This window comes from Capronia epimyces (genome assembly GCF_000585565.1).
Source record: "Capronia epimyces CBS 606.96 chromosome Unknown aczIQ-supercont1.11, whole genome shotgun sequence".
NCBI lineage: Eukaryota > Fungi > Ascomycota > Eurotiomycetes > Chaetothyriales > Herpotrichiellaceae > Capronia > Capronia epimyces.
In genome coordinates, this window is record NW_006912914.1 from 1032983 (window position 1) to 1057842 (window position 24860).

The window sequence follows — 24860 nt, forward strand, 5'->3', positions numbered from 1 at the left end:
CAAGGGACCGTGGCTTTCGACCTCCATGCCGTCCGTCCTACACGTTCGATTGACGCCAGCGCAGAGTAGCAACAACCAGCCCCAGCCAGCCTGTTTGCTCGCAGACACGCCACTCTCCTTTATCAGGCGTCGTCCCCTTTTGCATTGTTCCTCTGGATGTCTGCAGCATTGACACGCTCTTTCTCGTGCAGGTAACCGAGGCGAAACTCGTACAAAAGGAGATGTCAAAGTCCCCATTCTTCGCTGGCCAGCGGCGTGTTTCACGCCCCTAGCCGCAGACCCAACCGCTGTGGAGCATGCAAGCCTACTGTAGCTCCATCGTCAGCTGCCTCGTGGGCTAATAAAGGACACTCAAGAATCCGGAAACGTGGAACTTGCCCAGAGCTCGGGAGGGAGCAGTGACAATAACTGCACCCTCGACCATGTTACTCCGCCAAAAGAATACTTGGAACACATGTCATGTACAACCCCATGCAGCGTGGTTGGACCTTCACGGAGACCGAGGGGTACGGGTGGCGCCCGGAGAGACAAGAGCTCTCGTGAGAAAGACATTGATGGCTAAATACGAACTTGAATGTGCCTGTCTGGTGGTCCGCCTCGCACAGATTGACACCCGGAGTCACGCCATTCCCGTCTGCCATGCCTGCCATTTATTAGTCTCCCACTGCATGCGATACGGCATTGCGGTACCCAGCTCCCATTCTACCCTTCAGCCCTTGCAGCCTAGAGCCGGGCCTCTCCAACGCTTCGCTCCCTGACCTACTGCACAGTGCACAGGACTCGGGCGCCAATAATAAGGAGGTGATGAGTACGGAGGACAGGGATCGTCCTACTCGTACCGTGAATCTTCCATGCCCCGATGCCTGCGGCGCATCCTCCCGACTTCCGTAGACGAACCCCGGTCTGACAGCCCAGGGCGCAGGGGGTGGCATCATTAGGCTAGGCAGCACCTACTGCACCTCAAAGGGTCGTTGAAGCCCACCTGGAACCCCTTGAATCACCAATGGGCAGTGCCTACACTAGAGAACGGCCGAATTCCAGTCAACCCACATTTATCCTTCAGACCCAAGGTGCCGATATGAAATGCAGAAACAGAACAGTCTGCGCACAAAGTTGATTCATAGGGTCGAATTACAACGAAAACGTACCGATGCCCAAGTTGTGACCCAAAGGTGAATAACAGAGGCAGGTTTGGAAGACCTGTCAGTTTGACCCCCCGTCACACTGTTGATCGTGGGTGTCATGGTGCTTAACAGGATACAGTCAGCGCCCAGAGTAGGGCCATATGAACGTCCTGATCCCTTCACAAAAGCTGGGGACAACTCCAGCCACTCCTCTGGTGACCTCATTCTCCCACGGTTATACAATTCATTCCTAATCTTTTCTCTATTAGACGATCGTCAGATTGAAGACAGCCTCGTACCCATTGTAAGCGACTCCTCTCAAGTTCCAGGGCGATCTTTCGTGGATTTGCTGATTGCCTCCAGCATCACTGGCTTTGGCAAAGATTTTCCTACCCTCGCCTCTCTCCATCTGAATCTTTGCGTTCCACAGAACCCAGGTCCATTTGCTTGCATCTTTGCCACCGCATTCAAGACACGCATCCGTCCAAGTCTTACCCGCATCTCCAGAAACTTGTACCCTGACAACCGGACCCTGACAACCTTGAGGAACAGCATAGCCGCGCACATCGATCAAGCCCGAAGCCGGCAGACTGATGGTGGAATCAGAGGTAGGCCAGGCAACACAAGAATTGATAGGCATATCGAGCATTGACGGACATTGGGCCCAATATTTGTCCGCAGTTTCGGCATCAACTGCTTCTGCTGGTAATACTTTGTAGTCACGCTGCTGATAGAAACAGGGCGACTCCTTGTCCGAGACTGTGACGCGATCGAGCCATTTCACAGACCGTGCCCCAAGCACCCCCGGAACGATGGCGCGGACGGGGAAGCCGTAGCGCGCGGGCAAGGGTGCACCATTCATCTGCACCGCAGGGAACGAGCGTCAGCAGGGCACAACGGCCGGACCGGGGTCTTGCAGACTTGTTTTCTGTTCCTACCTTGACTGCCAGGATCACATCCATGTCGGCACGCATGACCCTACTGAAGGGAACGCTGCCACCATACCATTCATCCTGCTGGGTCTTGCCACCATAACTGGCAAAATGGACATGCTTTGGTGGGACGTGGTCATGCAGGGCTCGACACTCGTCTACCCCGGCTGCGAGTAGGATGTCACGGACTCGGGGGCCTTCCCACACACAGTTCATGACAGCTCCGTCGAACCAATCGATCCCGATCACCTCCTTGATGCGGGTACGCATGGTATGGCGACGATTTCCAGCACATTGCAGGGTGCACGTAACGGAGTGCTGAGGGAAGTCGTTGACTAGCTGGTCGATGGTGAAACTCAGTGGTTTAGAAACGAGTCCGTCGACCTCGACACGGTGATCACCCCGGATTCTGTGCTGAATTGGACCATGATTTCGGTCGTAATTGTCGCTCCTGGTGACGAAGCTGTTTACCCGGTGAGAGGACTGCCTTCCGGCTCCAGCGATGTGACTTACCTGGAGACCAAGTTGATCATATATGGCTCTCGGTTGATTGGATTTTCGACTGTGCCGTCATCGGATGGACAGATCATTGACTGTCTCGCCGGTTAACCTCGATGGTCCTTAGCATCACACCAGGAAATGATGTTTTCTCACAGTCGGCATTCTAAAGCATCCGTACGTCACTAACTGATATGATCAGGGCGAAAGTTGTCCACAACGATATACAGCTGAGTTGGCGAAGAAGAGATCTCCCAGGCCAGCAAAGGCGGTGGAAGGATGGAGGATGTGGGCGGTCCTCTTTCCACCGCCTCATGTCTACCTTATGCACGTTGTTTCCCGCACCCCCGAAATGAGGCAGTCTCATCGTGCCACTGGTCGAAGGTAAGTGCGGGGCATCGCCGTCCACCTGTTCTGCATGTCATCCGCCTCACCTTCGATGAGAAATACTCATCGTGGCCAAAAGAGCTGCATCCACCTTCCTCAACTGTCTAGCAAGGCTGAGCGTATAAGGATAGCTGGTCAATGCATGCCATTGACAGGAATTCAGGGGCTAGAGAATGAGATGAGGACCGACGAATCAGGAACGGTCTTTCTGCGCCTGCATCGATCACGACATTTTGCCATACAGCGCCTAAGAAGTGCCGTAGAATTGCGACCCCGTACTCATTTGGTCTTTATGCTTCACAGTATTTGGCCCCTTCAGTAGCGACGTTTCCGCTTTTACGCCAAACCTCAATGAACAGTCCTAGTATTCGTTTCAACCTTCTTCCCATCTTCAAAGTCCAGAGTACGTAGTGTGGCTCGTCGACCCCGAGTCTAACGTATTTGCTGGAGCAGAATCGGCTATCTATCTTCTCCGGACTATTTCGACAACCAGGTTTCCAGTGAGGGCAATTCCAGGTTGACCGCCCCCAAGATGACGCTGTGGTCGTGAGTTCTAGCCCGACCACTCCCTCGGTCAACCAGGATGGCTTCGAGCGACTAGGACGAATCTCACTGACTGTGGCGGCAGCTCATACAAAGCTCTTGCCCCAAAGACACGGGCCATAATCGGTGTCGCACTCATGGTCAACGCATCGGCAATGCTCTTGTTCTCCGACAAAATCGAAGCTGCCTTGGGATTAACTCCCCCTCCCGAGGATGAGATAAAGCTCTTCAAGGTGTATGGTGTTGAGCGCGCGAGCAAGGGCTGAGGCTGTGATGGGATGCCCTTCGATGGGTTCTTTGTGGAACCACGACTCGGTTGTCTGCTGGTCAGATGATCATCGCCACTTCTCAGTCGTCAACCGACCACCGAAACCTCCTCTCACATTTGAGACATGCGTTCTCTACAGCTGTATGCGGGTTCATACGTGAGAAGAGCGGAATCTGAACTGTGGTCGAAGCCCCAACATGTGGCCGAGGATCGAGAGCTTCCTTCACCCAAAAAGGCTTTTCTCCGAGGTCGACAATATCTTCGCCGACCCGGTTTCTCTGAGGTAGTCCAAAATACGATTATGGCCAGGCCAAGCGATCACTCTTATTCTGGGATATCTCTACTAAACCCAGGATGCGAAGGCGTTTTCTTCCAGACGACTCGAGCAGCAATGTTAGATTGTGAACACACCTCCTGCATATGGTGGTCCTCCACGCCCGACTGTTTTTCTGCAGACCTGTCCTTGCAGGGCAGAAACCCTTCTCGAGCGAATAGGGTCAACGAAGATGGCTTTGGAGATAGTGCAGATCCTGATTCTTAGGTGTGGCCGAACACAGCAGTCGGGCGACTGTGGCATAGAACGATGCAGCCCATAGGCGGACAGATGATCAGACTTCGTTCTTCTATTTCTATTGGTATTGGAGATGGGAGCAATCTACAAAGGACAATCAATGTCAATGCTGTTCCGTGTACGCTTGCCACTGATTATTTAGACCTAGACTGCTGGTTGACTAGGTAGTTGCATACAAGTTTGGTTACTAAGGTGGATTGTTTTGGTGTTTTAAGTTATGCCATACCCCCTCGTCTGGTCGGACTGTTCCGCTTGCACCTCATTCGGTCATAGCCCTGTGGACGTCGACTTGCCAAAGCAGTGATCGTTCAATTTATCGACATCAATTTCTGTTTAAGCAGAACACTATGTTGAGGACTTTAAGGGAAGCCCTATGAACGTGTCGCACTGCAAACAGCCCGAGAATTGTAAGAATACCCGACCATGAGAACAAGGTCGTGCTCGGTCTTGTGCCGTGCAACAACATCCCGAGGTCATATATTGTCGCCTAGGCGGACATTCACATCGTCGTTGCGGCCGCGCCTGCGTACGACAGAGCTACTGGACTTTGGCCTGACGAACTTGAAAGTCGACTCGGACCGACTATGGGAAACCATCCATTCTACGGCCAAGTGGACGGATGTGTCAAGGTCTCCATCCCGTGCCGACGATATCAGAACGGCTGGCCTCTCGCGGCTCACTTTGAGCAATGAGGACAAACAAGTCAGGGACTGGTTCGTCCAGACTACCGAGTCTCTGGGCTGTAAAACCTTTGTCGACCAGATCGGCAACATTTTCGCCATTCGCCCAGGACTCAGCAACGATGATGTCCCCGCCACATTTGTCGGAAGTCATCTCGACTCTCAGCCGAGCGGGGGTCGATTCGACGGTGTGCTGGGTGTCGCAGCCGGGGTCGAGATGCTAAGAGTCCTCAACGACAACTGGATTGAGACCGAGGGCCCCGTCGGCGTGGTCAACTGGACCAACGAGGAAAGCGCCAAATATCCCATCAGCATGATGGGAAGTGGAGTTTGGGCCGACCGCATTTCTTTACAGGACGCGTGGGATGCGAGGAGTGTGCATCCAGGCTCACCAGTGACAACGGCCAAACAGGAGCTGGAGCAGATAGGTTACCTTGGGAGCGTACCGGCCAGTTATAAGGACGGGATTCGATTAGGTGCGCACTTCGAGATCCATCTTGAGCAAGGCCCGAAGCTGGAAATCGCACGACAAGCAATTGGCGTGGTCGAGGGCGTCCAGGCGTACAAGTGGTTCACGGTGACGATCACCGGACGAGAGTCGCACGCTGGGACGACGGACTTTTCGAACCGGGCTGACGCCCTGTACTCGGCAGCAACATTCATCACGATGGTCAGAGATGTGGCGAAGTCTCTGGGGGGACTTGCTACCATTGGAATGCTCACCGTGTCTCCAAGCAGTGTGAATACTGTTCCCGGCGAGGTCAAGTTGAGCCTGGACATTCGACATCCCTCCGACGAAGTTCTAGACAAAATGGTGAGGACGATCCAAAGTGAATCTCAAACGTTAGCATCTGCTGCCACAAATACGGCCCAAGGAAGACACCATCTGACTAAGATTACCATTGGCATGAAGGAAGACTTCTCCAGCAATGCCGTCAAGTTTAGCCCCGAAGCCATCCGTTGCGTCGAGCAATCTGCTGCACACTTATTGGGTGACGAAACGAAGATCAGGCGAATGACAAGCGGCGCCGGACATGACAGTGTCTGCACCAACATGCATTGTCCTACAGCCATGATATTCATTCCGTGCAAGGATGGAGTCAGTCACAACCCTAACGAATGGTGCGAGAAGGTGGATTGTGCGACTGGTGCAAATGTGCTGTTGCATTCGGTCTTACGGATGGATAAATTGCGGAAAGGCAGGGGAAACGTTGGGTAGTGGATGGCCGGAATGTCGAGCACACATTAGCATGATTCGACGCTGACCCAAGAAGCGATCGCACGGCATTGAAATTCAAGAGAAAGAAGACAAGGCAGATGGAGAGTTTATTTTGATTTTGAGCCACAAAGCCAGAAGGCCCTGCCGGCACTCCCACCACCCCATCATGGACCGATCCTCTTTGCAGTCCCTGTAAGACGCATTGCCATGCAAGTCCAACCGCGTGTAGGTCAAGACCATTTAGCTGGCAGGAGGAGCACCACGGCCACGGCCGAATCCGCCCCGGAAAGTGGGAGCAAACTCGCCCGGCGCTCCGCCTTCCTTACCCTCACCGGCATCCCGGCGACGATATCCTCCCTCACGGTCACCTCTTGGTCCACCACGGCCGCCGCCGCGGCGCTCACGGTCATCACCGCCCATCATGCCCCGAGGAGGAGCGTGCGATCGTTGTTGCTTGATGTGAGTTGCGGGGACGATCTCGGCAGGCAGGTGCAACCATTCGCGAAGGTAGTCAAGGCCCTCGGGGGTCAGGGTGTAGTAGTAGTATTGCCATGAGAACTGGGTCTTGAGGTAGCCGCGCGAGGTGAGAGACTGGGCAGCCTTGATGACCTGGTGAGAAAAGATCAGCATTGACTTGATATAAGTGAAAACTGGGCATCCACGAACATAGAGGTTCTTGGTCTCAATGTCTTGGTGCTGAGGAAGGTTGTAGTCCTTCTTGGCCACGAGCACACCCTCGCGGAAGAGGTACTCGTGGATCTTTTTGCGGTCTGCCTTAGGGATAAGCCTGCTTCAGATCAGTACGTTGTCAATAGCGTTGGATACGGATGTGGAACGTACATTGTTGCGAGTTCCTGGCGCTCTTCGGGGAATCGCACACAATGTAGGAAAATGTCGGTGGAAGGTTTGGTGTTGAAAGTGCGAACAATCCGAGATGCGACCTTTACCTCGCCAATCCACCTCACGGCGGGCCTGTGTGTGGAAAAATTGTCTTGGCAGACAAAGTCTTGGCGCCGCACATCCGGCGCAGGTTTTCGGACGTAGAGACCACCACTGATCAAAGTCGCTTCCGCGAGTCGACAACCATTTCTACCCTACCAACGTCAATTCCTCGAAAGTATACTCTCGTTGCTCGCTGAAGAGCTGGTCACTATCAGGTCAGTTTGAGTCTGTCCATCTGCACACGAATCCCTATCCAGCATCGATGAGACTTTGCTGGAACCAGCGCCAGTTCCATCCAACCTCAATCACGCAGCACTCAGACAACTGCTCTTGCGAGCCGTGGGAATTTACCAGGCTGACCATCTCATCTCTCTACAGTCCTCTTCGGTTCCGCAATCATGGGTATCTCACGAGACAGCCGCCACAAGCGGTCCGCAACTGGTGCGAAGCGCGCCTCCTACCGAAAGAAGAGGTACATAAAAGCCCTTTCCATTTCCCAATCCCATCGAACAAGTGAAACGAATCGCAGGCACGATAGACATTCTAACATGATCACACAGAGCTTTCGAGAAGGGTCGTCAACCAGCCAACACCCGTATCGGCAACAAGAGAATCCACCTTGTGCGCACTCGAGGCGGCAACACAAAATACCGAGCCCTGCGTCTGGAGAGCGGCAACTTCTCATGGGGCAGTGAGGGCGTCGCCCGTAAGGTCCGCGTGATCGTCGTGGCCTACCATCCATCCAACAACGAATTCGTCCGCACAAACACCCTGACCAAGTCGGCCGTCGTGCAAGTCGACGCGACCCCCTTCCGCACCTGGTACGAAGCCCACTACGGCACCACCATCGGACGCAGACGCCAGGGCCAGAAGGGCGCCGCCGAGGTTGAGGAGGGCAAGGTCAGCCAGAGTGTTCAAGCCAAGCGGGAGGCACGTCTGAAGAAGTCCGGCAAGATCGAGACCGCGTTGGAGCGTCAATTCGAGGCTGGTAGACTTTTTGCTGTTGTCAGCTCGAGACCCGGCCAGAGCGGTCGTGTTGATGGATACATCCTCGAGGGTGACGAGTTGGCTTTCTACCAGAGGGCGATCAGGAAGTAGGCGGGGATGACATGCAGACGGGGATTTTTGTGGGTTGTGCATGCGTGGTTATCCATGGTCTCGGGATGCAGAAGTCGTGGTTCTACAGATGTGACATGGAAATCACTGCTGAACATGAACTCGGATGGGTGTGAAATGCGGCCATGATGCGCTGAGTCGGTCATTGCTCGACCTTTACACTTCTAGCCTTGGGGCGTCATGATTTACGGGCATGATCGCAAAAGAGGCGCACTGGTTGCATGCAGACAGTGCCGGAAGAAAATGACAGAAAGAGACAAAACCACCCTACCACAAGGCTAGAAAGTGTTTCAATCAAGCTTGATATTTCCAGTGGTTTTCCCTTCTAGTTACCATCGCGGTGTCTTCACCATGGTGGGTATATCCTGCGGCCTTCACTGCCACCTCCAATGCGACTGATCCCAGAACACGCCGAATCGGCGAGGGTCTGCACCCAGGTCCTTCCATCTTGTGCCCATGCCCATTCGTAGTCTCCAAGCATGGCCTTGTCAACGTCTCCCTCTTCCGCCGAATCGACATCAAAGGCCCCGTCATCGACGGTGGCCATGTCGCGGCCTTCACCATCTAGTCCTTGGACGATCTGAAGCTCATATGGTCAGCAGCGAAAACTAGTTGTAGGCAATGGATGGCGCTTACTGTTGTCAAGGTTGGCCGGGCTCTGCTTCTACGGCGAAGCAGGCACTGGACACCTCCTGAGTCCAATCAACCACCGAGTTTTCCACCTGCGGGACATGCGGTGTCATGCCGGCCATTCCCATCTGTCTGGTGAGCGTGGCCTCGTTGTGTCCTTGGGCAGCCGCTAAGGCAGCCGCTCTCCTCTCCACGGCCTCGCGTCTGCGACGAACCGCCTTCTCCCGGCATGCCTTGAGCTGCTTCTCGGAACGTTCAATGGCAGCGACCAGTTTGCCGTGCTGCTGGAAGAAGCCCTTGGAAGCCTTGAAATCGAACAGCTTTTGGGCGGCGGCGCGGGTGTTCTTGACCAGACGCTGCTTTTCGGCCTTGGCCATCGTGGTGAATTGGTCACGGTTGCCGGTGGTGTAGGTTGCTATCTTGTAGGCGGCATCCGGCACCATCTTGACGACGTGGTCGACGAGCTTCTTGTCACCGTGGTCGATGAAGAGGACCTGGTAGAACTTGACGTACAGGTCAAATGTGGCCATTTCGGCCGCCGCAATGGCCCAGCGACCCTGGAGCTGCAGAAGTTGTTTGTAGAAGGCCATGAGCTTCCTCCCATGGGGCGAGGCGGACAGGAACGGGCGCAACGCAGCAAGGGCCGGTCGGAGGTTCTTGTACTCGACCTTTGGACCCGGCTCACGAGTCAGAAGGTACTCCATGACCCTTGGGTCATTGATCACTCCGTTGAGCGGGAGAGGCGCCTTATTGTCGATGAAATGGGCCAAGCTGGCCTCATTGTCCTCATAGAGGAGAGAGAAGATCGGGTCGAGTACGAGACTCGGTGGTGTTGCGACTCTCACTGGAAGACTGAAAGCCATTTCGACTGAAAATCGGGGCGGCGACGAGCAATTGAGGGCGGGAATGGTATGTGATGGTAAGAGGGGAGGAGTACAAGCGTCCTGGAGATGTCTTGATGCTTTGCAAGGACGGAACTGGGAGGAGGTGGTGGAATTGGAAAGTTGAAGATTTGAGCTGAAGTGAGACGAAGGTTGAGAGAAGTGAGAAGATGGATGTGCATGTGAGGTAGCGCGCAGAATTGACTGGTGTCCCGTTCCGCTCCCTGTGTTGAGAACGACCGGTCGTGGTGTTGGACTTCGCGACGCGTTGCTCGTGCTGGAGGCCGCCTTGGTCCATCGTTTCTTCCACAGAGTCGCGTCTCTCCCTTTTCATAAGATTGCTGTCCGGCTCACTCCAGTCATCCCCATCACGGAGTTTCCATAACACTGAGCTCTCACGACACGCCTTCGCGCTCGGAAACGGAGGAGGTCATCGAGAGAACGGTCTCTCCGCCGACACCCCTGAGAGGTCGCAGCGAGTAGGTCAGTTTGTGAATGTGCGCATCTCTCCACGTGTTTTTCTTGGATTTTTCTATATGTACTCATCGTGTCGAGAGCCATAGTCCCTGTTCGAGTCGCCATGTTCTGCTCCACGACCGCAGGCCCCGATTTCGGGTCGTTTCTTGCAATTTGACTCAATTACAGCACATACCTGTCCGCCTACCTTGAGCATGGACGGCCGCCGAAGTCGACGGCCTCGGCCAGCCCGCTCGCATCTCCATGCCCATAAATGCAGATGCATGTCTCCATAAGGTCCTCATTACCAAAAGAACAAACAACCACTCTCGTGGGCTGGACAAGCATACCATCGGAGTCGCCGCAGTTCGAGTTTGGCGCCAGAAGCCAAGGGGGACGAGATCAGTCGACATGGCCTAGATAACCTCTGTGAGAGAAACCCAGTTCTCCCGAGGCAACCCTGAGCCCTCATCGATGGACACGCACAGCCTGGGAGAGACAGGACCAGGAAATAAACAGGGACGGAGAAGAATCCCGCTTTAATTTGAGAAGGCCAATATTTGGCCGGTGAAATGCAGGAATATATGCGGAGTATGTGTACCGACCGCATTGCTCTACGTTGCCCCTCTTTTTATTTCGTCTTCACATTCCAGCTCTGCGGATGCTCATCCGGCCGTGCTTGCTCTAAGGTTTCAGCGTACAGCTGACAGTACGTTAAATTGACATGAATGACAGATTCTATCTCGACGGACCGGATCGATTTCCATCCCGAACACGACTCCTATTGTGGCCCTGCACTACCTAGTGTAGAGAACGCACCGTCGGCACCAATAACCCTGAGGCCTCTAGTCGAAAACGATGGCCGCCTTGATGGCACTCTTGTTCTTCATCGACTCGAGACACTCGGCCCACTGGTCCAGCTTGAACGTCTTGTTGACGATTCCCTTGACCTTGACCTTGCCGGAGTCTACCCAACCCTACCGTTAGCGGTGTGATCCAAGAGAAGAGAGGATGTGAGGTGTGAGCGGATACATACCCAGATAGTCGATGGCGGCGGGGAACTTGTATGTCTCGCTGAAAGAACCGAGGATGGTGATCTCGTCACCAAAGATCTTGGACGGTGGCCATGTGACACGGTCCTTGCTGCCATACACACCGTACACGACGAGCTTGCCACCCCTTCGGACATAGTTGATCGCGTCCTCGAGGATCTTGACACTGCCCGTCGCCTCGACGACAATGTCGAATCCGTACGGGTTTTCTTTCTTGAGCGTCTCGAACTGTGCGCTAGGGTCCTTTCGAGAGAGCGCGACGTATTCATCCGCAGCATCCAAGGATTTGGCAAGATCCATCTTCAGACCCTCGGGCGCTGCAATGACCACCTTGCAGCCACCGTTCTGACGCAGCATCTGGGCCAACACCAGGCCCGTAGGTCCCGCACCAAACATGAGCACAGTGGAACCCATCTTGGGAGAGATCTTGTCCAGACCGTGAGCAGCGCAGGATGCGGGCTCGAGGAGGGTGGCGTCGACATCAGAGAGATTCTCGATGTGGAAAACCCGCTTTGCTGGGTAGGCACAGTACTCGGCAAATCCACCGTCCATGGTAACACCGTGAGCCTGGAAGTCTTCACAGAGCAGCTCCTCTCCACGACGGCAATAGAAGCATTCCCCGCAGAGTTCAGAGTTGTCGGCGACCACGCGGTCACCCACACTGAAGCCCTTGACGTGGGGCCCAACCGCAGCAACGACGCCGACGGTTTCGTGACCAGGGATCAAAGGGAACTGCGCCCTGGGTCAGTTGATGTTTCTGACACGCACGAGCTGTCCAGCATACCTTGGCCAGAAATTCACCTTCATGGATATGCAAGTCAGTGCCACACACACCGCAAGCCTTGACTTTGATCTATCCGCAACTGTCAGCACCTTCTCCTCTTTCATTGGGCCTTCGCTCGGCGTACCAGGACGTCGTGGTCACGCAGTTTGGGCAGGGGAACTTCGACGACGCTGAATTTCTCGGGCTGATCGTACTCTGTCACAGACATCAGTCATCCGTCTTGAGATGCGACTCCGAATGCTCTCTTTCACGGTCGGAGGAACGGCTGGCGGGGCATATACATACTCAGCGCCTTCATCGTGGAGGGAAGCTCTGAAGAACCCATTTTGACTAGTGTATCAGGAGAAGATATGGACGATTCAACAATGACAGGAATGTGAAGCGTGAAGAGTGTACAAGTCGAAGAATGAAGGGCAATCAGTATGGAAAGGCAGGATAAGCAAAGGAGGACGTCCGACTGCCTGAAGGAATATATGGGAAAATAAATGTTGAGGGGTCTCCGGGCAGCTGCGTCAACTCAGGGGGCCCATAGGCCCGCCGTGCAGCATGGGGCTCCTAACGCTCACCATTGACCAGGCCGAATGCGGGGCTAAAGAGGCGTTTCTCGTTGCTTCGAAGACCTTTTGGCCGCGGGCAAGAGATGTCTGGACTCTTTCGGGATGCATTGCTCGACTCCTCCGATGCCCTGAGGCCCAACCAGATTGCAGAGCAAGCGTCGACCGCCCTCCGAGATATCATCGTTCGCTGCTATCGGTGTGCCTGAATGCCTGAATTCCACCCCCAACCTCGCGGACCACCGATAAGCTTTGATCCTAAGTCAGCTCCCCGGCGCCGCCGTCGCCGTCGATGCAGCTTCATCCAGCGTCCTCGCGTTATCGATTGTTGAAAAAACGAGTCGGTGAGTCTAGCTCTGGTTGAAGATTCGCAGATCTGTCTCATATCGCATGTCCCCGTCGCGCCGTCAACAACAATCCCACCCGCTCACTGGCACATGATCCGGAGTTGGGACCTCTAGACCTCCCCAAGCTCAACCGACACTAAATTGATTTTTCCTTTTGTTTGCGTCCGTCCGCTTTGGTCCTCTTTCCCCTTGACCGACTTTCCTTTGATGCTCGTGCGCACTCTCTATCTAACAGTATTTGGCCATCGGACCGCCGGCGCACGGAGGCCCCCAAGCCAGGTGGATTTCCGCTGCAATGCAATGCATTGTGTTCTGTCAGCCCATGCTAGTACGGAGAATTCTGTATGGTGGTTGTTGCGTCACGAGAACCTCCAGCAGTAGGTACGGAGCATCCGTACAGGGTACAGGGTACATTGCAGGTTACAGGTCGCCACTGCGTTTCCGCCTTTTGGATCCCTTATCACACGATGTTTCCTATCACAGAGCAGCTCGCCGAACTCTGGTGCCGTAGCTGGCGTGCCGGCGTGCCTGAGCTCTTCTGACGCTTGTGTCATACCAGGTACATAGTCGTACCCCACGCGGGAGGAATTCCCACGCGGGAGAAAGGTGGCAGGTGGATAGCGACCTGAGGTAGTAAATAGTACAGTAAGTAGTACAGAGTACTAAACAGTACAGTAACATGGCCGCAATGAGCATCTCTAAGGATCTATTGTCTCGCTCTCGACAGCTGGCTTCTATTTTCTGCTTCTTTCGTGTCGAGTCGCAGGGATGCTGGTACCTTATGCTCATATGAATGCTATGCTGATGATGACACCGATCCCCATGATGGTGCTCCTCATTCATGCCTTGTTTTATCGTCTTCCCATTCGCATGCGATGCAATCCAACAATTAATGGTTCCAAGCATCGTAAGCCATTCGTTTCCCTGTGACCTGCCAGACCATACACTCCAACCCTGGGATGCAATATGGGTATCTCTTCCTCTAGAATCCCTCTCCCTCTCTCCAATTTGAACCTCGCCGGCGCTCATGCCGGACCAGGGTAATCGTCGCAAGAGTGTCTCCCTCCACCGCTCTATTTTAATCCGAACCCCTCGCTTCCTGTAACTGCCATCCAAAGTTTGTGCTCCAACTTCTCTCGACTGCTGTATCGGTATAGACTGAGGGTATTGAAACATGTCCTGGCGATCGGAAACCGTTCGATTTCAATCGGCTTGCTCATCGGCCGGCCGTACGCATCAAATTCGTCCTTGCTCCGAAGTAGTTGAATGCGGATGATGAGGTTCGTGGCCCCCATGGCAGGAATCCGGTCGCTACCAGTGATGAAGCCCAGAATCTTCCTCTGGTCCTCGGCAGAGACTCGGGCAAAGAAATCCCAAAACCACACCACTTGAGGCTGCTGTTCCGGCGGTCCATCGTTCTTGGGCCACCCTTCGTAGGTTGCCACCGCTCGGAGACTGGCAATGTCGAGCGGCTCATCCGAACCTCGCACAAGGAGTTCGATTTCTTCGGGCCGGAAGAGCGAGAGTGCATTGCCGCCGCATACGGTGAAAAAACCACGCTTGAATGGTTCATACTGGCGCGCGACGGCCGTGTCGAGAAGGTAGCGTATGTAGAGATCCACAAATTCTCGTCGGTTCGCGTTCGTCACCGCCCGTTTCTCACCGCCAGGACATAGCGGCACCTGCACGATCTCGCCGTAGCGGTCTAATTCGGCGACAAAATCGCGACAGAAAGTCTCCTCGACATCGCCTTCAAATTCCAGGAGCTGTCTGAAGCCACGCGCCAGGGCAGGACGGAATTCAGCCAAGTCCTCAAGGGTGAACCCATGGCTAACTTTCGGCGTCGATGTCAGCTTATCACCGGTCAAAGGAGCGGACGCCAGTAGTTTCTTGAAGACAAAAGGCGGAAATGCCACATCCAAAATCGTCGAGTTATAGATGGCGAGCCCCAACAGCACACCAACCAAGAAGAACTGCTCAGAAGATTCGAAGCAAAAGGGATTGAAATAGCAGTACTGAGAGTCGTCATCGTAAACAAACAATCCATGGTGAGGATCAAAGATTTCCCTGACCAAGAGCAAAAACCATTCTTTGCGAATGCCACCCGCGTCAATGCCTTCTTCTCCTTGGAAGTCGATCCGAAGTCCTTTCTTGATGTCGTTCCCCCCAGATCCCACAACCTCGGAAACACTCCGGAGACTATCTTCGACGAGACAATCCCGTCGGACCTTCAGAACCAGATACTGGCTTACAGCCTTCCTGCTGAGTATGCTGTCAAAAAAGGCCTCTCGGGCTTTGACCTCCATCTGGCGTCGGGCGTCATGTTCAAGAATATGAATTTTGGCATATATGCTGAGGAAAAATGGATACTGACAGAACGTAAACTTGGTCTTTGTGGTCTCCCAGGTCTCGAAGTCTGCAACTAGGTCTGCGTAGTCTAGCATTGTGTTGTAGAAACAGCTGATCGGAATGATCTGCCCATGAGAGGACGCCGGGTATTTTGCGTTGTGCCCCAGACCCTGTGACCGCTGCTCGTGGGAGCCGGACCCATCTCTTTTCTTCCCAGTGTGGCCGATGTTTGCCTGGAAGAGTAGAGCCATGACCCTTGCGGCCGCCCGGATCTGCCAATCTTCGCCATATGAAGAAATCTTTGGCTTTCCGTCGGATTTGCTAGCGGAAGTAGAAGAAGGTCTACCTCCGAGCGCGGCGTGAATCTGGGAAGCATGATGCAATCCAGAGTCCGCAAAGCTAGGCACCAGACCTTCGGTTGGATTGATCGGCTCGTGGACAGGCCGTCTTTGCTGTCGTGCCAGTCGGTAAGTCACGAAACTTCCCACCATTTCCACCGTCCGCTGAAAGTGCCCATCCGAGTACCTAGCAAACCATGACACGAGACAGTGGTGGACGTCATTGGAAAGATTGGCCATTAGACCTATAATTCGCTTGATAATACCTGAATGGTGTCCGAGACTCCCGGGTCGTCTGCCAGAACTCGGGACACGTTTCGAAGGCGAACCTCGAAACCTGTCATCGAGCGGCTTCCCGGATGATGAGGGAGGGTGCGGCATCGTGGCACCAACCATCTTCCCAGCCTCCAATCTAGTTGGAGTGAGTAACGGGTTGGACAATAGTATCAGCAGAAAACGACAATCTTCAGGGTGTTTCAAAGGTTGTCGGGGTCGCTTCAGGAGGTTTTCTGTCACCTTGAGCAAGCAACGCTGAAGGTGGGTTCGAGATTCTATGACATCTCGCTGAATCTTCTCAAGAGGCACGGATTGCCAGGACTTTTGGGACGCCGGATCCGTCCATCGCGACCGGATTTCTTGCCATGTCTGCTCCCAGAGGTCGCCGGCATAGATCACGGCTCTGTACCACTCAGCCAGCTCAGCCCAGTTGATTCTAGGATTTCGCACAGTAACCAATCCACGCCCCCTGTCGGGCGACCTGTCTCGTTGTTGATGGGTGTCTTTACTTGATGCCGCAGTTCTTCGGCTGGGTGCACCTAGCCACCATGAACCGTTCTCGGCAACGTCTCCAAGCAGTAAAGTTTTGGCATCTAGGTCCGACAAGAAGACGTCAGCGTCGAACACGGGTGTGGGAGCCGGCTCAGATAGCTGACGCCTTTGCTGTGTGCCTGAGGTCGACCTTGGCTTGGAACCTTGCGGTGGCTTTGGCAAGAGGAAAGCCTGGTTGAGTGAGGCACAGCCGACAAAGGTTCCAGATATGTAGTTCTCAACTGCACCGAATATATCAGTCCTCAGGTCGGCAGCAAACCCAGATCCCGTGACGACGTTAACAACATCTCGTCCTTTTGGATCTTGGCTCCTGTTCTGTGAAGCAGACGGTGAGAAGGGATCGGTCGAGCTCCCTTGAACAAATGAGGAGCCTGGGCTCTGTCTAGAGGGAACATCCGGAAGAATTCGTGCTTTCAGTGCCGGACGTGGTGATGGCGGAGGAGAGTCGTGCTCGTCGTGGACTTGACCACATAAAATACCATCCGGTGGCGTGCCCTCTAGCATAAACGACTCTTCTTTCGGAGAGTTACTCTCAAATGCGATGGCTTGAGACTGTACCTCATCATGTGCCAGGTGAGATTCCAGGTACTGTCTCAAACAGCGATCTATCAGTGTGGTCGTCCTCTCGAGCGACAAAGGTGCAATTCTGCGCTGAGGTGATGCTCCAACTGCCGAGGAATTGAAATCTGCCCCGTTTTCTCTGTTGTCTTCGAGGTCGTTGATGGTGAGACAGGTTGTACATCGGAACACTTTCAGCCCCTGTGGCCATCGTACAGTGGAATCGCAAGTCATACATTTGCCAGTGACGAACTGACGATCAACCCGATGCGCAGCGCTCTCAGCACTGACGCTTTTGCTGTTGTTTTCTTCCTGACGTACATCACGGCGTCCAGCCCCACCGGCTTCCCCATCACCGCGGGCATTCTGTTTCTTGTCAGATTTCTTCGACCCGAATAGCGAAGGGAAAGGATGGCTGAATGAGCGGGTATGGCTATTTTTCGTCGAGTTTGATTCGGGAGATTCGGGGACGAGCTTTCGACGGAGGGATGGAATTTCGTAGCTTTCTGCCGAGGCAGACAACGGAGGAGGTGGCAATGGTCGATTCAGGTCTGCAGTCGTCGGCCGTTCATGATTTGTATTCCGCCCCGTCTGTATGTTGCGAGGCAACGGCCGACCGGCTTGGTGATGCGAAGAAGGCGGGTTCGGCGCCATTGTAGTCATGTAGAGCCGGAACCAAGCCTCAACACAGGTCGATCAGACAAGTGGCTGTATAGAGCACAAGCAAGTCATTCATGGGAATTGGGCGTGTAAGTCCGCTCGATGGACGGTGTGATGGATGTTTCAGAACAGCCGGTTCAAGCGGAAGGCCCGCGCAGGGTTCGGTCGATCTATCTTGTCGATACGATGAGGGCGAACTCTATTGGAGGCGATGCGCGTTCGAATGGGCGAGGGAAATCAATCTCCTGGAATGGTATCGCGGCCTGTGTGGCATGAGTGCCTGATCATATTGTTCATCACAGAGGGGAGGTAACGGCTTGCCGGGGGCGGGCAGGCGCGAAGTAGGCAGTCCTTAGCAGTAGTAACATGAGCCACTATTACTACGATCGACGAAGGGGGCAAAAGAGGAAGCGAGTGCGGCCCTTTGTCGAACCGTGACAGGTGAGTTGAGTAGAGTAAGTGGTTCGAGTAAGGGCCGGTGGTGGTACTACGGGTCGGTCACCTACTCCTCCACAGAGTCCATAGTCCATACAGTTTGCTAGAGACTTGAGTACGGAGTAGGTACGTACTATGTAACAGCTACAGATAAACTGCAGTAACCTAGCTGGGTCAAGCATGGCCTGCGGCTGCCCTGCGCTGCGTTGGATCACGGGCCCAGGGGTGACGTGCCAAGCCTGGAGAAGACCAGGCTCGTCGAGTAAGTACGTACCTTCCTCACCATGAATCAAGCTAAGGGAGTCCGTCTCCTGCATTGATCAATTGATCACTTCTACTACGTTCTGTGTACTATTGATTGTACTTCCATCCTTGTATATATCCCACGACATACCTATGGTGTACTATCGAGCAGGACCATTCTTCCTCCAAGCATAGTCAGACTCCATTCCTGTGCCACCGAGGTCAACGCTGGGCATGTGGTTCCTGAAGGGATTGGACACTGGACAGTCTGCCTCGCCTCGCCTCTCAAATACGCCCCATAACCTCCCGATGAGGTTTGTATCTATTTTCGGCACACCCGATACTCACACTAAGTATCAGATTCCACTCATGCTGAGTTATGATCGAGTCATCATGTCCCGATCCTGCCGGTAAACTGTTCAACCCTCGCACCTGTGCAAGCAATTTTCCCAACAACCCCATCCAGCTCCACCCTACCTTTTGAAGTTTGTCGTGGTTTCAGAGGCAGTTCATAATAATGACATTCAACAGAGAGAATGAGAGTTTCTCCACCAGGAGATCATCATGTGGTGTTCTCGTGCGAGGTGTTCTATCTGCCGCCGTTAGACCTGTGAGGTAGGCCGCATAGGCATGATAGGTCTTCGACTTCCAAGATCTGCGCGTGATAGATGTGAAGCGGTCATTCCGATTGCGCTCGTCCACCAGTTTCAACGCTGAACTGGACGGAGATGCCTTCTTGCAGCCCTTTACCACGATTGCATTCGAGCCCGGTTTCATCAGAATTTTGACAACACAGTCCCTAGCCTTACCTGGGTGCTAATCAATGGCAATTCATTCTGCTACCAACCGCCAGCTACTGGCACTGAGACAATATATTTCAGACCTAATAGTGATCCATGGCCACTCTAGAACTGACCTCCGATATTATTTAACAATGTATGTTCAGCTCTCCTGTATACACATAGGCCTAGTCTATTTGATCGGAAAGAATCTTTGCATGGGCAGGTAGAACAATGTAAATACACGATAGACCTATGCTTTTTGACATTTCACCATTTGTTCGGCTCAGAAGGCGGTGGTTTTGGGGGAAATGGATTAGTATGACAGCTTCATTACGGAATATATTAATTGTACGCGTATAGGTACCGTAGGCAATTATTTTAGGCTTTTGCACACTACGGTATGGATACTAAAGCAGCGCATCATTGCAGCCCCGAATTTGAGATTTTGTCTGCCTTCGTATCATGTTGTTGTCCTCCCTCAAGTCTCTGTGAGATACTGACGAGTCCTCAATCCGCAGCATATGGAGATTGTGTCTCGAGTGTGCAGACTTTCCAGACCTGCTTGCCTGAGGACAATCTCGCCAGGCACTCTCGCCTCCGCCAGCAGATTTATCCCGCACGTTGGCTTGCGGTTGAGTCGCCGTCCTTTGTCAACTGATACTGCCGGCGTGCAGACGTCTCCTCTAGGAACTCCGTCTCTCTTGGATCACGGACAGATACCTTTCCAGGCTCCACGTTCAACCTCAGCGCCACGAGGTTCTGCTGTCAAACCCCCCCGTGGCGCAGGAAAGCTTCCGGTCTCTTGTCCGGGTTGCGGTGCCCTAACTCAGGATGTTTCGCCTGATGAGGCAGGGTTCTATACACGGTCGAGAAACACGGTAAAGAAATATCTCAGAGCCGTTGAGCATGAAGCTCGTCAGGCGCCCAGGCAAGATGGAACTGTTGAAGAGGAATTGCCCCAAGAACAACCTGCCCTTGTGAATGAAGATGGCGAACACTTTGAGCGCAATCCCTCTGTACCTAATACACCGATTCCTCCTCCGGTCTGCGATCGCTGTCACCATCTGACCCATGACTCTCGCGGTGTCCCTATCGCTCATCCTTCGATCGAAGACATTGCAGACTCGATTGCAGAATCGCCATTTTCCAAGAACTACGTATATCATGTCCTGGACGCCGCAGACTTCCCTATGTCTCTGGAACCTTCGATCTACAAAAGCTTGTCACTAGCCAAACCTCGAAGCCAAAATCGCCGTTCGCAACACCCCTTCTCTTCGAAGCCCTCACTCTCTTTCATTATCACGCGATCAGATCTGCTTGCGCCCACCAAGGAGATGGTTGACAGAATGATGCCCAAATTGAATTCTATCCTCAGGACATCTCTTGGCCGCAGAAATCAGAAGATCAGGCTTGGGAACGTCCATCTGGTTTCCTCGAAAAGGGGGTGGTGGACAAAGGACATCAAGGAGAGTATTTGGAAGCGAGGCGGGGGAAACTGGTTGGTTGGTAAGTTCAATGTGGGAAAATCCAGTCTCTTCGAGGTTTTGTTTCCCAAGGGCTCTGGTGATCGGGCCCCGGTATATGCAGAGCTACAACAGCAGCAAGAAATGGATTCTATCAACGATTCTATCCTGAACAACTTCATCCCGGAAACCAGTCTACTTCCTCCGCCCCAACCAGAAGTACCATTTCCATCCATGCCGCTGGTCTCAAATCTGCCGGGAACAACTGCATCTCCCATCAGACTTCCGTTCGGGAATAAAAGAGGAGAACTTGTTGACTTGCCTGGCCTGAACCGCGGCGGACTGGATCGATTTGTTCGTGAGGAAGACAAGCTTGAACTGGTCATGGAACACCGGCCAACGGTCATGCAGTACAAGATCGGTCCCGGTCAGTCTCTCCTTCTCGGAGGTGGACTTGTTCGCATCACGCCCAAGCTGGATGAGAACGACCCGAGTACAATAATGATGGCATATCCATTTGTGCCCCTAAAAGCCCACGTTACATCCACGGAAAAGGCTATAGGCGCACAAAAGCAACAACTTGGCACCGGCATTGACTCGATTCTTGCCGAACAAGCAGGAGAGACCATGGCCTCAGCTGGCAAATTCTCCCTGCAGACAGACGTCACAAAATCTCGGGCAGGGCCCGTGATAAGAGCGGGTGCCGACGCTGCGAAGTTGCCGTTCCAAGTCTACGCAACAGACATTCTCATTGAAGGGGTTGGCTGGATAGAGCTCGTGTGTCAAGTCAGAAAAACTCGACGCACATCACACCCTCCTGTTGAAGCAAAGTCTCTGGAGGAGCACCACTCAACCGCTTCGGCCGTACCCAAGGCCGAAGCTGTGTCCATTGAGTCTACCGGATTTATTCCGTTTGGAGGTTCCATGACAGTACCTGACGCGGAGAGTCTTGACTTACCAGAAGTCGAAATTTTCAGTCCAATGGGTAAATTTGTCGGCCAAAGGCCTTGCTTGGATGTATGGCAAACCTGGAATACAGGGAAGCCTCAAAAGCAAATTCGGAGTGCTCGTCCACGCAAGCCAATGAGCGGGGCAAAGAAACATGAAAAGAAGCTTCATAAAGCTGCACTTTGACCAGCAATATAGCATCTCCTAGGTTGCTTTAGAGCGACGTCGTTTACTTGATTCGGCTATCACTGCGGCGTTGCACGATACCTACCAATTGTACGAAGCTCATAATCACTTCTGGATGCTCATCTCGTCGACAACTGGTTGATACTACACTCAATTATGTTCTTGCATAGAAGCAGAGGATATCGCAGATGCCATTTTGAGGCCCAGGCAACCGGTCCAGATCTGCCAGTCTCAGCCTCCGGTGTCGACGGATGCTCCTTGCTATGGCCTTCTCATTCCGTCGGGACAACGATCTTGCCACGTGCCAGGTTCTTTTCCATGGTGTCGTGTGCCTGAACAATCTCGTCCAACTTGAACACCTTGCCCACTTGGACCGGCAACGTTTCGTCTTGGATCTGCTTCAGTAGGTCGTTCAGGGGCGTCTCCTTGAACTCTTCTGGACCACCCGAGTATATCGTCAGGTAGACTGTGTTTGGAATCGCATCCATGGGGGCAAAATGATCGAGAGACCATTTATTCCCTAGAGAAGAATCAGTGAATCAATCAATGACCATGAGGCTGAAGCTGTCTGTGGCCACTTACCGACGATCCCCGTCATGCAGACAATCCCAGACTCAGCCGCACATTGCAAGGAGTCTTCCAGAGTGGTTGTTCCAATCAGTTCCAAAATCTTGTCGAACTTATTCGCCCTGACCTGTTCAGCTACTTTTCCATCGTCGATGATGACCTGGTCCACTCCGGTCTTCTTCAACAGGTCAGCGGTCGACTTCGCAGAATTTCGGCTGGTCGACGCCACATAGCAGCCATGGTTTTTGGCAATGGCAGCTGCTGCAAGGCCTACCGAAGTCGTCCCTCCGCGGATGAGAAGGCGATCCTTCGTGGTCAGGCGCAAGGCCTTGAACAAATAGCCGTATGCTGTCTGGAGCATCTCAGGCACTGCTCCAACAATGGTCCAGTCGAGCTCAGTATCCAGGGCCTGCACATTGCTCGCTTTGACGCACGTATATTCGGCATATCCCCCGTCGAAATCTCGACCCAACCCTCCCATGGCAGTGGCGACCTTCTGGCCAATCTGGAACTGACCTCCGGGACACTTGTCCACCACTCCGGCAGCCTCGATCCCAAGGACGCGAGGCAATTGGACCCCTGGACTGTGGCCTTGACGGGTGAAGAGTTCAGAGCGATTAAGGCCAAATGCTTTGATTCGAATGAGAACTTGATCATCCTTTGGCGCTGGGATTGGAAGGGTTTCGAGTTTGAGTACTTCTGGGCCGCCCGCCTCGTGCATCACCGCCGCTCTCATTGTTGCCATTGCGCAAGGATCACACACATGTTCTCGCAACCGCGGCAGTTGTAAGGGAGAACTTTTGGTTCGACAATGATATGGCCGATGCTGCCCGTTTGTATCTTTACCAGCCGACTGGAAAATCAATCGAGATATATAGCCCTTTGGGCCCACAGGCTCAATTACAATCCAGATCTTGACTCAGTTCTGCGCATGTTTTCGGCCCCCTGTTTTCCTAGTCTGTCTAAGGTGCCGACAACCATTTACTCCAGTGTTTCTACGAATAGGAGCCCCTCAGCCATTTTCGGGGTCCAGTCTTTGCCGCTCGTTCTCCAACCAAACATGAGCAAGTTGCGCTGCGACAATGGCAGCATTGCCTAGAGACGTCAACATTCTGCAAGCACGGCACAGATCGCCAATACTTGCCAGCCAGGCATTGGGGGGCCTGACGCACCCTGCATAAACCCTGGTGCTTGATTCCATAATCTTGGAGCAGTCTTGAGTTTCGACGAGACTTGAATGGGTTCCATCCCAAATTAGGTTAAGGAGTCGGTGCAAGGAGGTAATATATGCACATGTGCACATACGTATCTTGATGACTCAGCAATGGCTTTAGCAAAGCCATTGCTAAAGCATTCAGCTGTGTGCGTCCTGGGCTGGGTCTCTCAGGGAGCGGAATGTCAGGGAGATGGATTGGGAAACACTCTCAATTTGATGGTGTGCAAACTGACGTACACCATCTATAAGGTATACAAGGGTCCAAAAATAACCAATTAGGGATTCTTGAGAGTAACAACCCCAAGTTTGTTGCCTGAGTCAACCAGGTCAACGATCTTGACCAAACTCCTCCCGGACGCCAACCCAGGTGATGTGATCCCAACCGCTCACGTCCTGGGGTATCTGTGGGTATAATCAAGACGATATGACCATGTTGGGAAGACCGAGCACGGCCGCCGAAAATGGTGCGATTCTCATGTTCATCTTGACTCTACTTCCCGCGCTGGCGAGGATTTCTGTGCATCGCTGTCTCCGCTGCTATAATCGGCATCATTTTCGCCAGGAAAGATTGAAGAGACTGGTCGTCTTCGCGAGGTGCTCGAGATCTCAACATGGCGGTGGTGCTTCGACTCGAGTGTCCTCAGTTTTTCGTCGGTCTCGCGCAACTTGGCATCGAGGTTTTCGAGTTGATAGCGCTGGGACTGGAGTGTGTCCTTCCTATAGTTCATCTCGTCAATCAAAAGGCGTTGGCAGAGTGGCATGCTCTTTACTTTTGTTCGACCGATTCCTCTAATGCTCCAACGCCGTTCAACTTGAACAAGTCGTCCAGGGTAGCAGAGAAGTCGCGAGCAAGGGTCCTATCTCGGTGTCAGTAACAAGACCGTGTAATCATCTTTCGACCTTGCCGCTCACGATTGAGGTCTGCCATTTGCCTTCCACCCAGCGTCGCCGTTAGTGTCGTTGGGTGCGCTCATTTTGGGAGACGGCGATTCAGGATGGTCAACGCGAGACGAAAGCAGGGCAGAGCAATGGATATATAGTAATTCAGAAAGGACACAGGTCCAAGTGATGTGATGTCAAGTGACGAGGATAGCAGTCGACGAGTCAGTCATGGGTCAAGTGCTCAAGTCTGAGCCCCAGGCTGACTGGGTGCGCGGACGACAGACGACAGTGGTTGCCCTGTGTTTACAAGAACGTCAGTAGTCGGGAGCGCCTGCGATCAGGCAAAAGGGGGTCGCGGTCGCCTGGAGCAGAGATCACACTGCAGTACTAGGCGGGCGAACCAACCCAGTAGGGTCTTATA

At 53.4% G+C, this 24860-nt stretch overlaps 12 protein-coding genes across 12 annotated transcripts; 4 read left to right on the top strand and 8 right to left on the bottom strand.

Moving 5' to 3' along the window:
• Positions 1 to 1389: 1389 nt before the first annotated feature.
• Positions 1390 to 2326, bottom strand: A1O3_10428 (sulfite oxidase; the record flags this gene model as incomplete). The annotated part of the gene is made up of 2 exons (XM_007740518.1): positions 1390 to 1986; positions 2063 to 2326. The coding sequence occupies 2 exons, from the start codon at positions 2324 to 2326 to the stop codon at positions 1390 to 1392; spliced, it is 861 nt and encodes a 286-aa protein (XP_007738708.1).
• Positions 2327 to 3567: 1241 nt separating this feature from the next.
• Positions 3568 to 3750, top strand: A1O3_10429 (uncharacterized protein; the record flags this gene model as incomplete). Its single annotated transcript, XM_007740519.1, has 1 exon — positions 3568 to 3750. A coding segment is annotated over one exon (183 nt), but the record flags the coding sequence as incomplete, so codon positions are not given.
• A 996-nt stretch (positions 3751 to 4746) lies between these two features.
• On the top strand, positions 4747 to 6222 carry A1O3_10430 (uncharacterized protein; the record flags this gene model as incomplete). The annotated part of the gene is made up of 1 exon (XM_007740520.1): positions 4747 to 6222. One exon carries the CDS (start codon positions 4747 to 4749, stop codon positions 6220 to 6222), a length of 1476 nt encoding a protein of 491 aa, XP_007738710.1.
• Positions 6223 to 6462: 240 nt separating this feature from the next.
• A1O3_10431 (small subunit ribosomal protein S10e) lies at positions 6463 to 7527 on the bottom strand (the record flags this gene model as incomplete). The annotated part of the gene is made up of 4 exons (XM_007740521.1): positions 6463 to 6831; positions 6889 to 7009; positions 7063 to 7316; positions 7465 to 7527. 4 exons carry the CDS (start codon positions 7525 to 7527, stop codon positions 6463 to 6465), a joined length of 807 nt encoding a protein of 268 aa, XP_007738711.1.
• Positions 7528 to 7562: 35 nt separating this feature from the next.
• A1O3_10432 (40S ribosomal protein S8-B) lies at positions 7563 to 8262 on the top strand (the record flags this gene model as incomplete). The annotated part of the gene is made up of 2 exons (XM_007740522.1): positions 7563 to 7636; positions 7725 to 8262. The coding sequence occupies 2 exons, from the start codon at positions 7563 to 7565 to the stop codon at positions 8260 to 8262; spliced, it is 612 nt and encodes a 203-aa protein (XP_007738712.1).
• A 364-nt stretch (positions 8263 to 8626) lies between these two features.
• Positions 8627 to 8827, bottom strand: A1O3_10433 (uncharacterized protein; the record flags this gene model as incomplete). The annotated part of the gene is made up of 1 exon (XM_007740523.1): positions 8627 to 8827. One exon carries the CDS (start codon positions 8825 to 8827, stop codon positions 8627 to 8629), a length of 201 nt encoding a protein of 66 aa, XP_007738713.1.
• Positions 8828 to 8921: 94 nt separating this feature from the next.
• On the bottom strand, positions 8922 to 9773 carry A1O3_10434 (uncharacterized protein; the record flags this gene model as incomplete). Its single annotated transcript, XM_007740524.1, has 1 exon — positions 8922 to 9773. The coding sequence occupies one exon, from the start codon at positions 9771 to 9773 to the stop codon at positions 8922 to 8924; it is 852 nt and encodes a 283-aa protein (XP_007738714.1).
• Positions 9774 to 11092: 1319 nt separating this feature from the next.
• A1O3_10435 (alcohol dehydrogenase) lies at positions 11093 to 12408 on the bottom strand (the record flags this gene model as incomplete). Its single annotated transcript, XM_007740525.1, has 5 exons — positions 11093 to 11214; positions 11284 to 12031; positions 12084 to 12152; positions 12208 to 12278; positions 12369 to 12408. The coding sequence occupies 5 exons, from the start codon at positions 12406 to 12408 to the stop codon at positions 11093 to 11095; spliced, it is 1050 nt and encodes a 349-aa protein (XP_007738715.1).
• A 1649-nt stretch (positions 12409 to 14057) lies between these two features.
• Positions 14058 to 17711, bottom strand: A1O3_10436 (other hect domain ubiquitin protein ligase E3; the record flags this gene model as incomplete). The annotated part of the gene is made up of 1 exon (XM_007740526.1): positions 14058 to 17711. The coding sequence occupies one exon, from the start codon at positions 17709 to 17711 to the stop codon at positions 14058 to 14060; it is 3654 nt and encodes a 1217-aa protein (XP_007738716.1).
• Positions 17712 to 19698: 1987 nt separating this feature from the next.
• A1O3_10437 (uncharacterized protein) lies at positions 19699 to 21774 on the top strand (the record flags this gene model as incomplete). The annotated part of the gene is made up of 1 exon (XM_007740527.1): positions 19699 to 21774. The coding sequence occupies one exon, from the start codon at positions 19699 to 19701 to the stop codon at positions 21772 to 21774; it is 2076 nt and encodes a 691-aa protein (XP_007738717.1).
• A 272-nt stretch (positions 21775 to 22046) lies between these two features.
• On the bottom strand, positions 22047 to 23086 carry A1O3_10438 (uncharacterized protein; the record flags this gene model as incomplete). The annotated part of the gene is made up of 2 exons (XM_007740528.1): positions 22047 to 22294; positions 22357 to 23086. The coding sequence occupies 2 exons, from the start codon at positions 23084 to 23086 to the stop codon at positions 22047 to 22049; spliced, it is 978 nt and encodes a 325-aa protein (XP_007738718.1).
• A 956-nt stretch (positions 23087 to 24042) lies between these two features.
• On the bottom strand, positions 24043 to 24531 carry A1O3_10439 (uncharacterized protein; the record flags this gene model as incomplete). The annotated part of the gene is made up of 3 exons (XM_007740529.1): positions 24043 to 24274; positions 24328 to 24414; positions 24470 to 24531. Coding segments are annotated over 3 exons (381 nt in total), but the record flags the coding sequence as incomplete, so codon positions are not given.
• Positions 24532 to 24860: the final 329 nt, after the last annotated feature.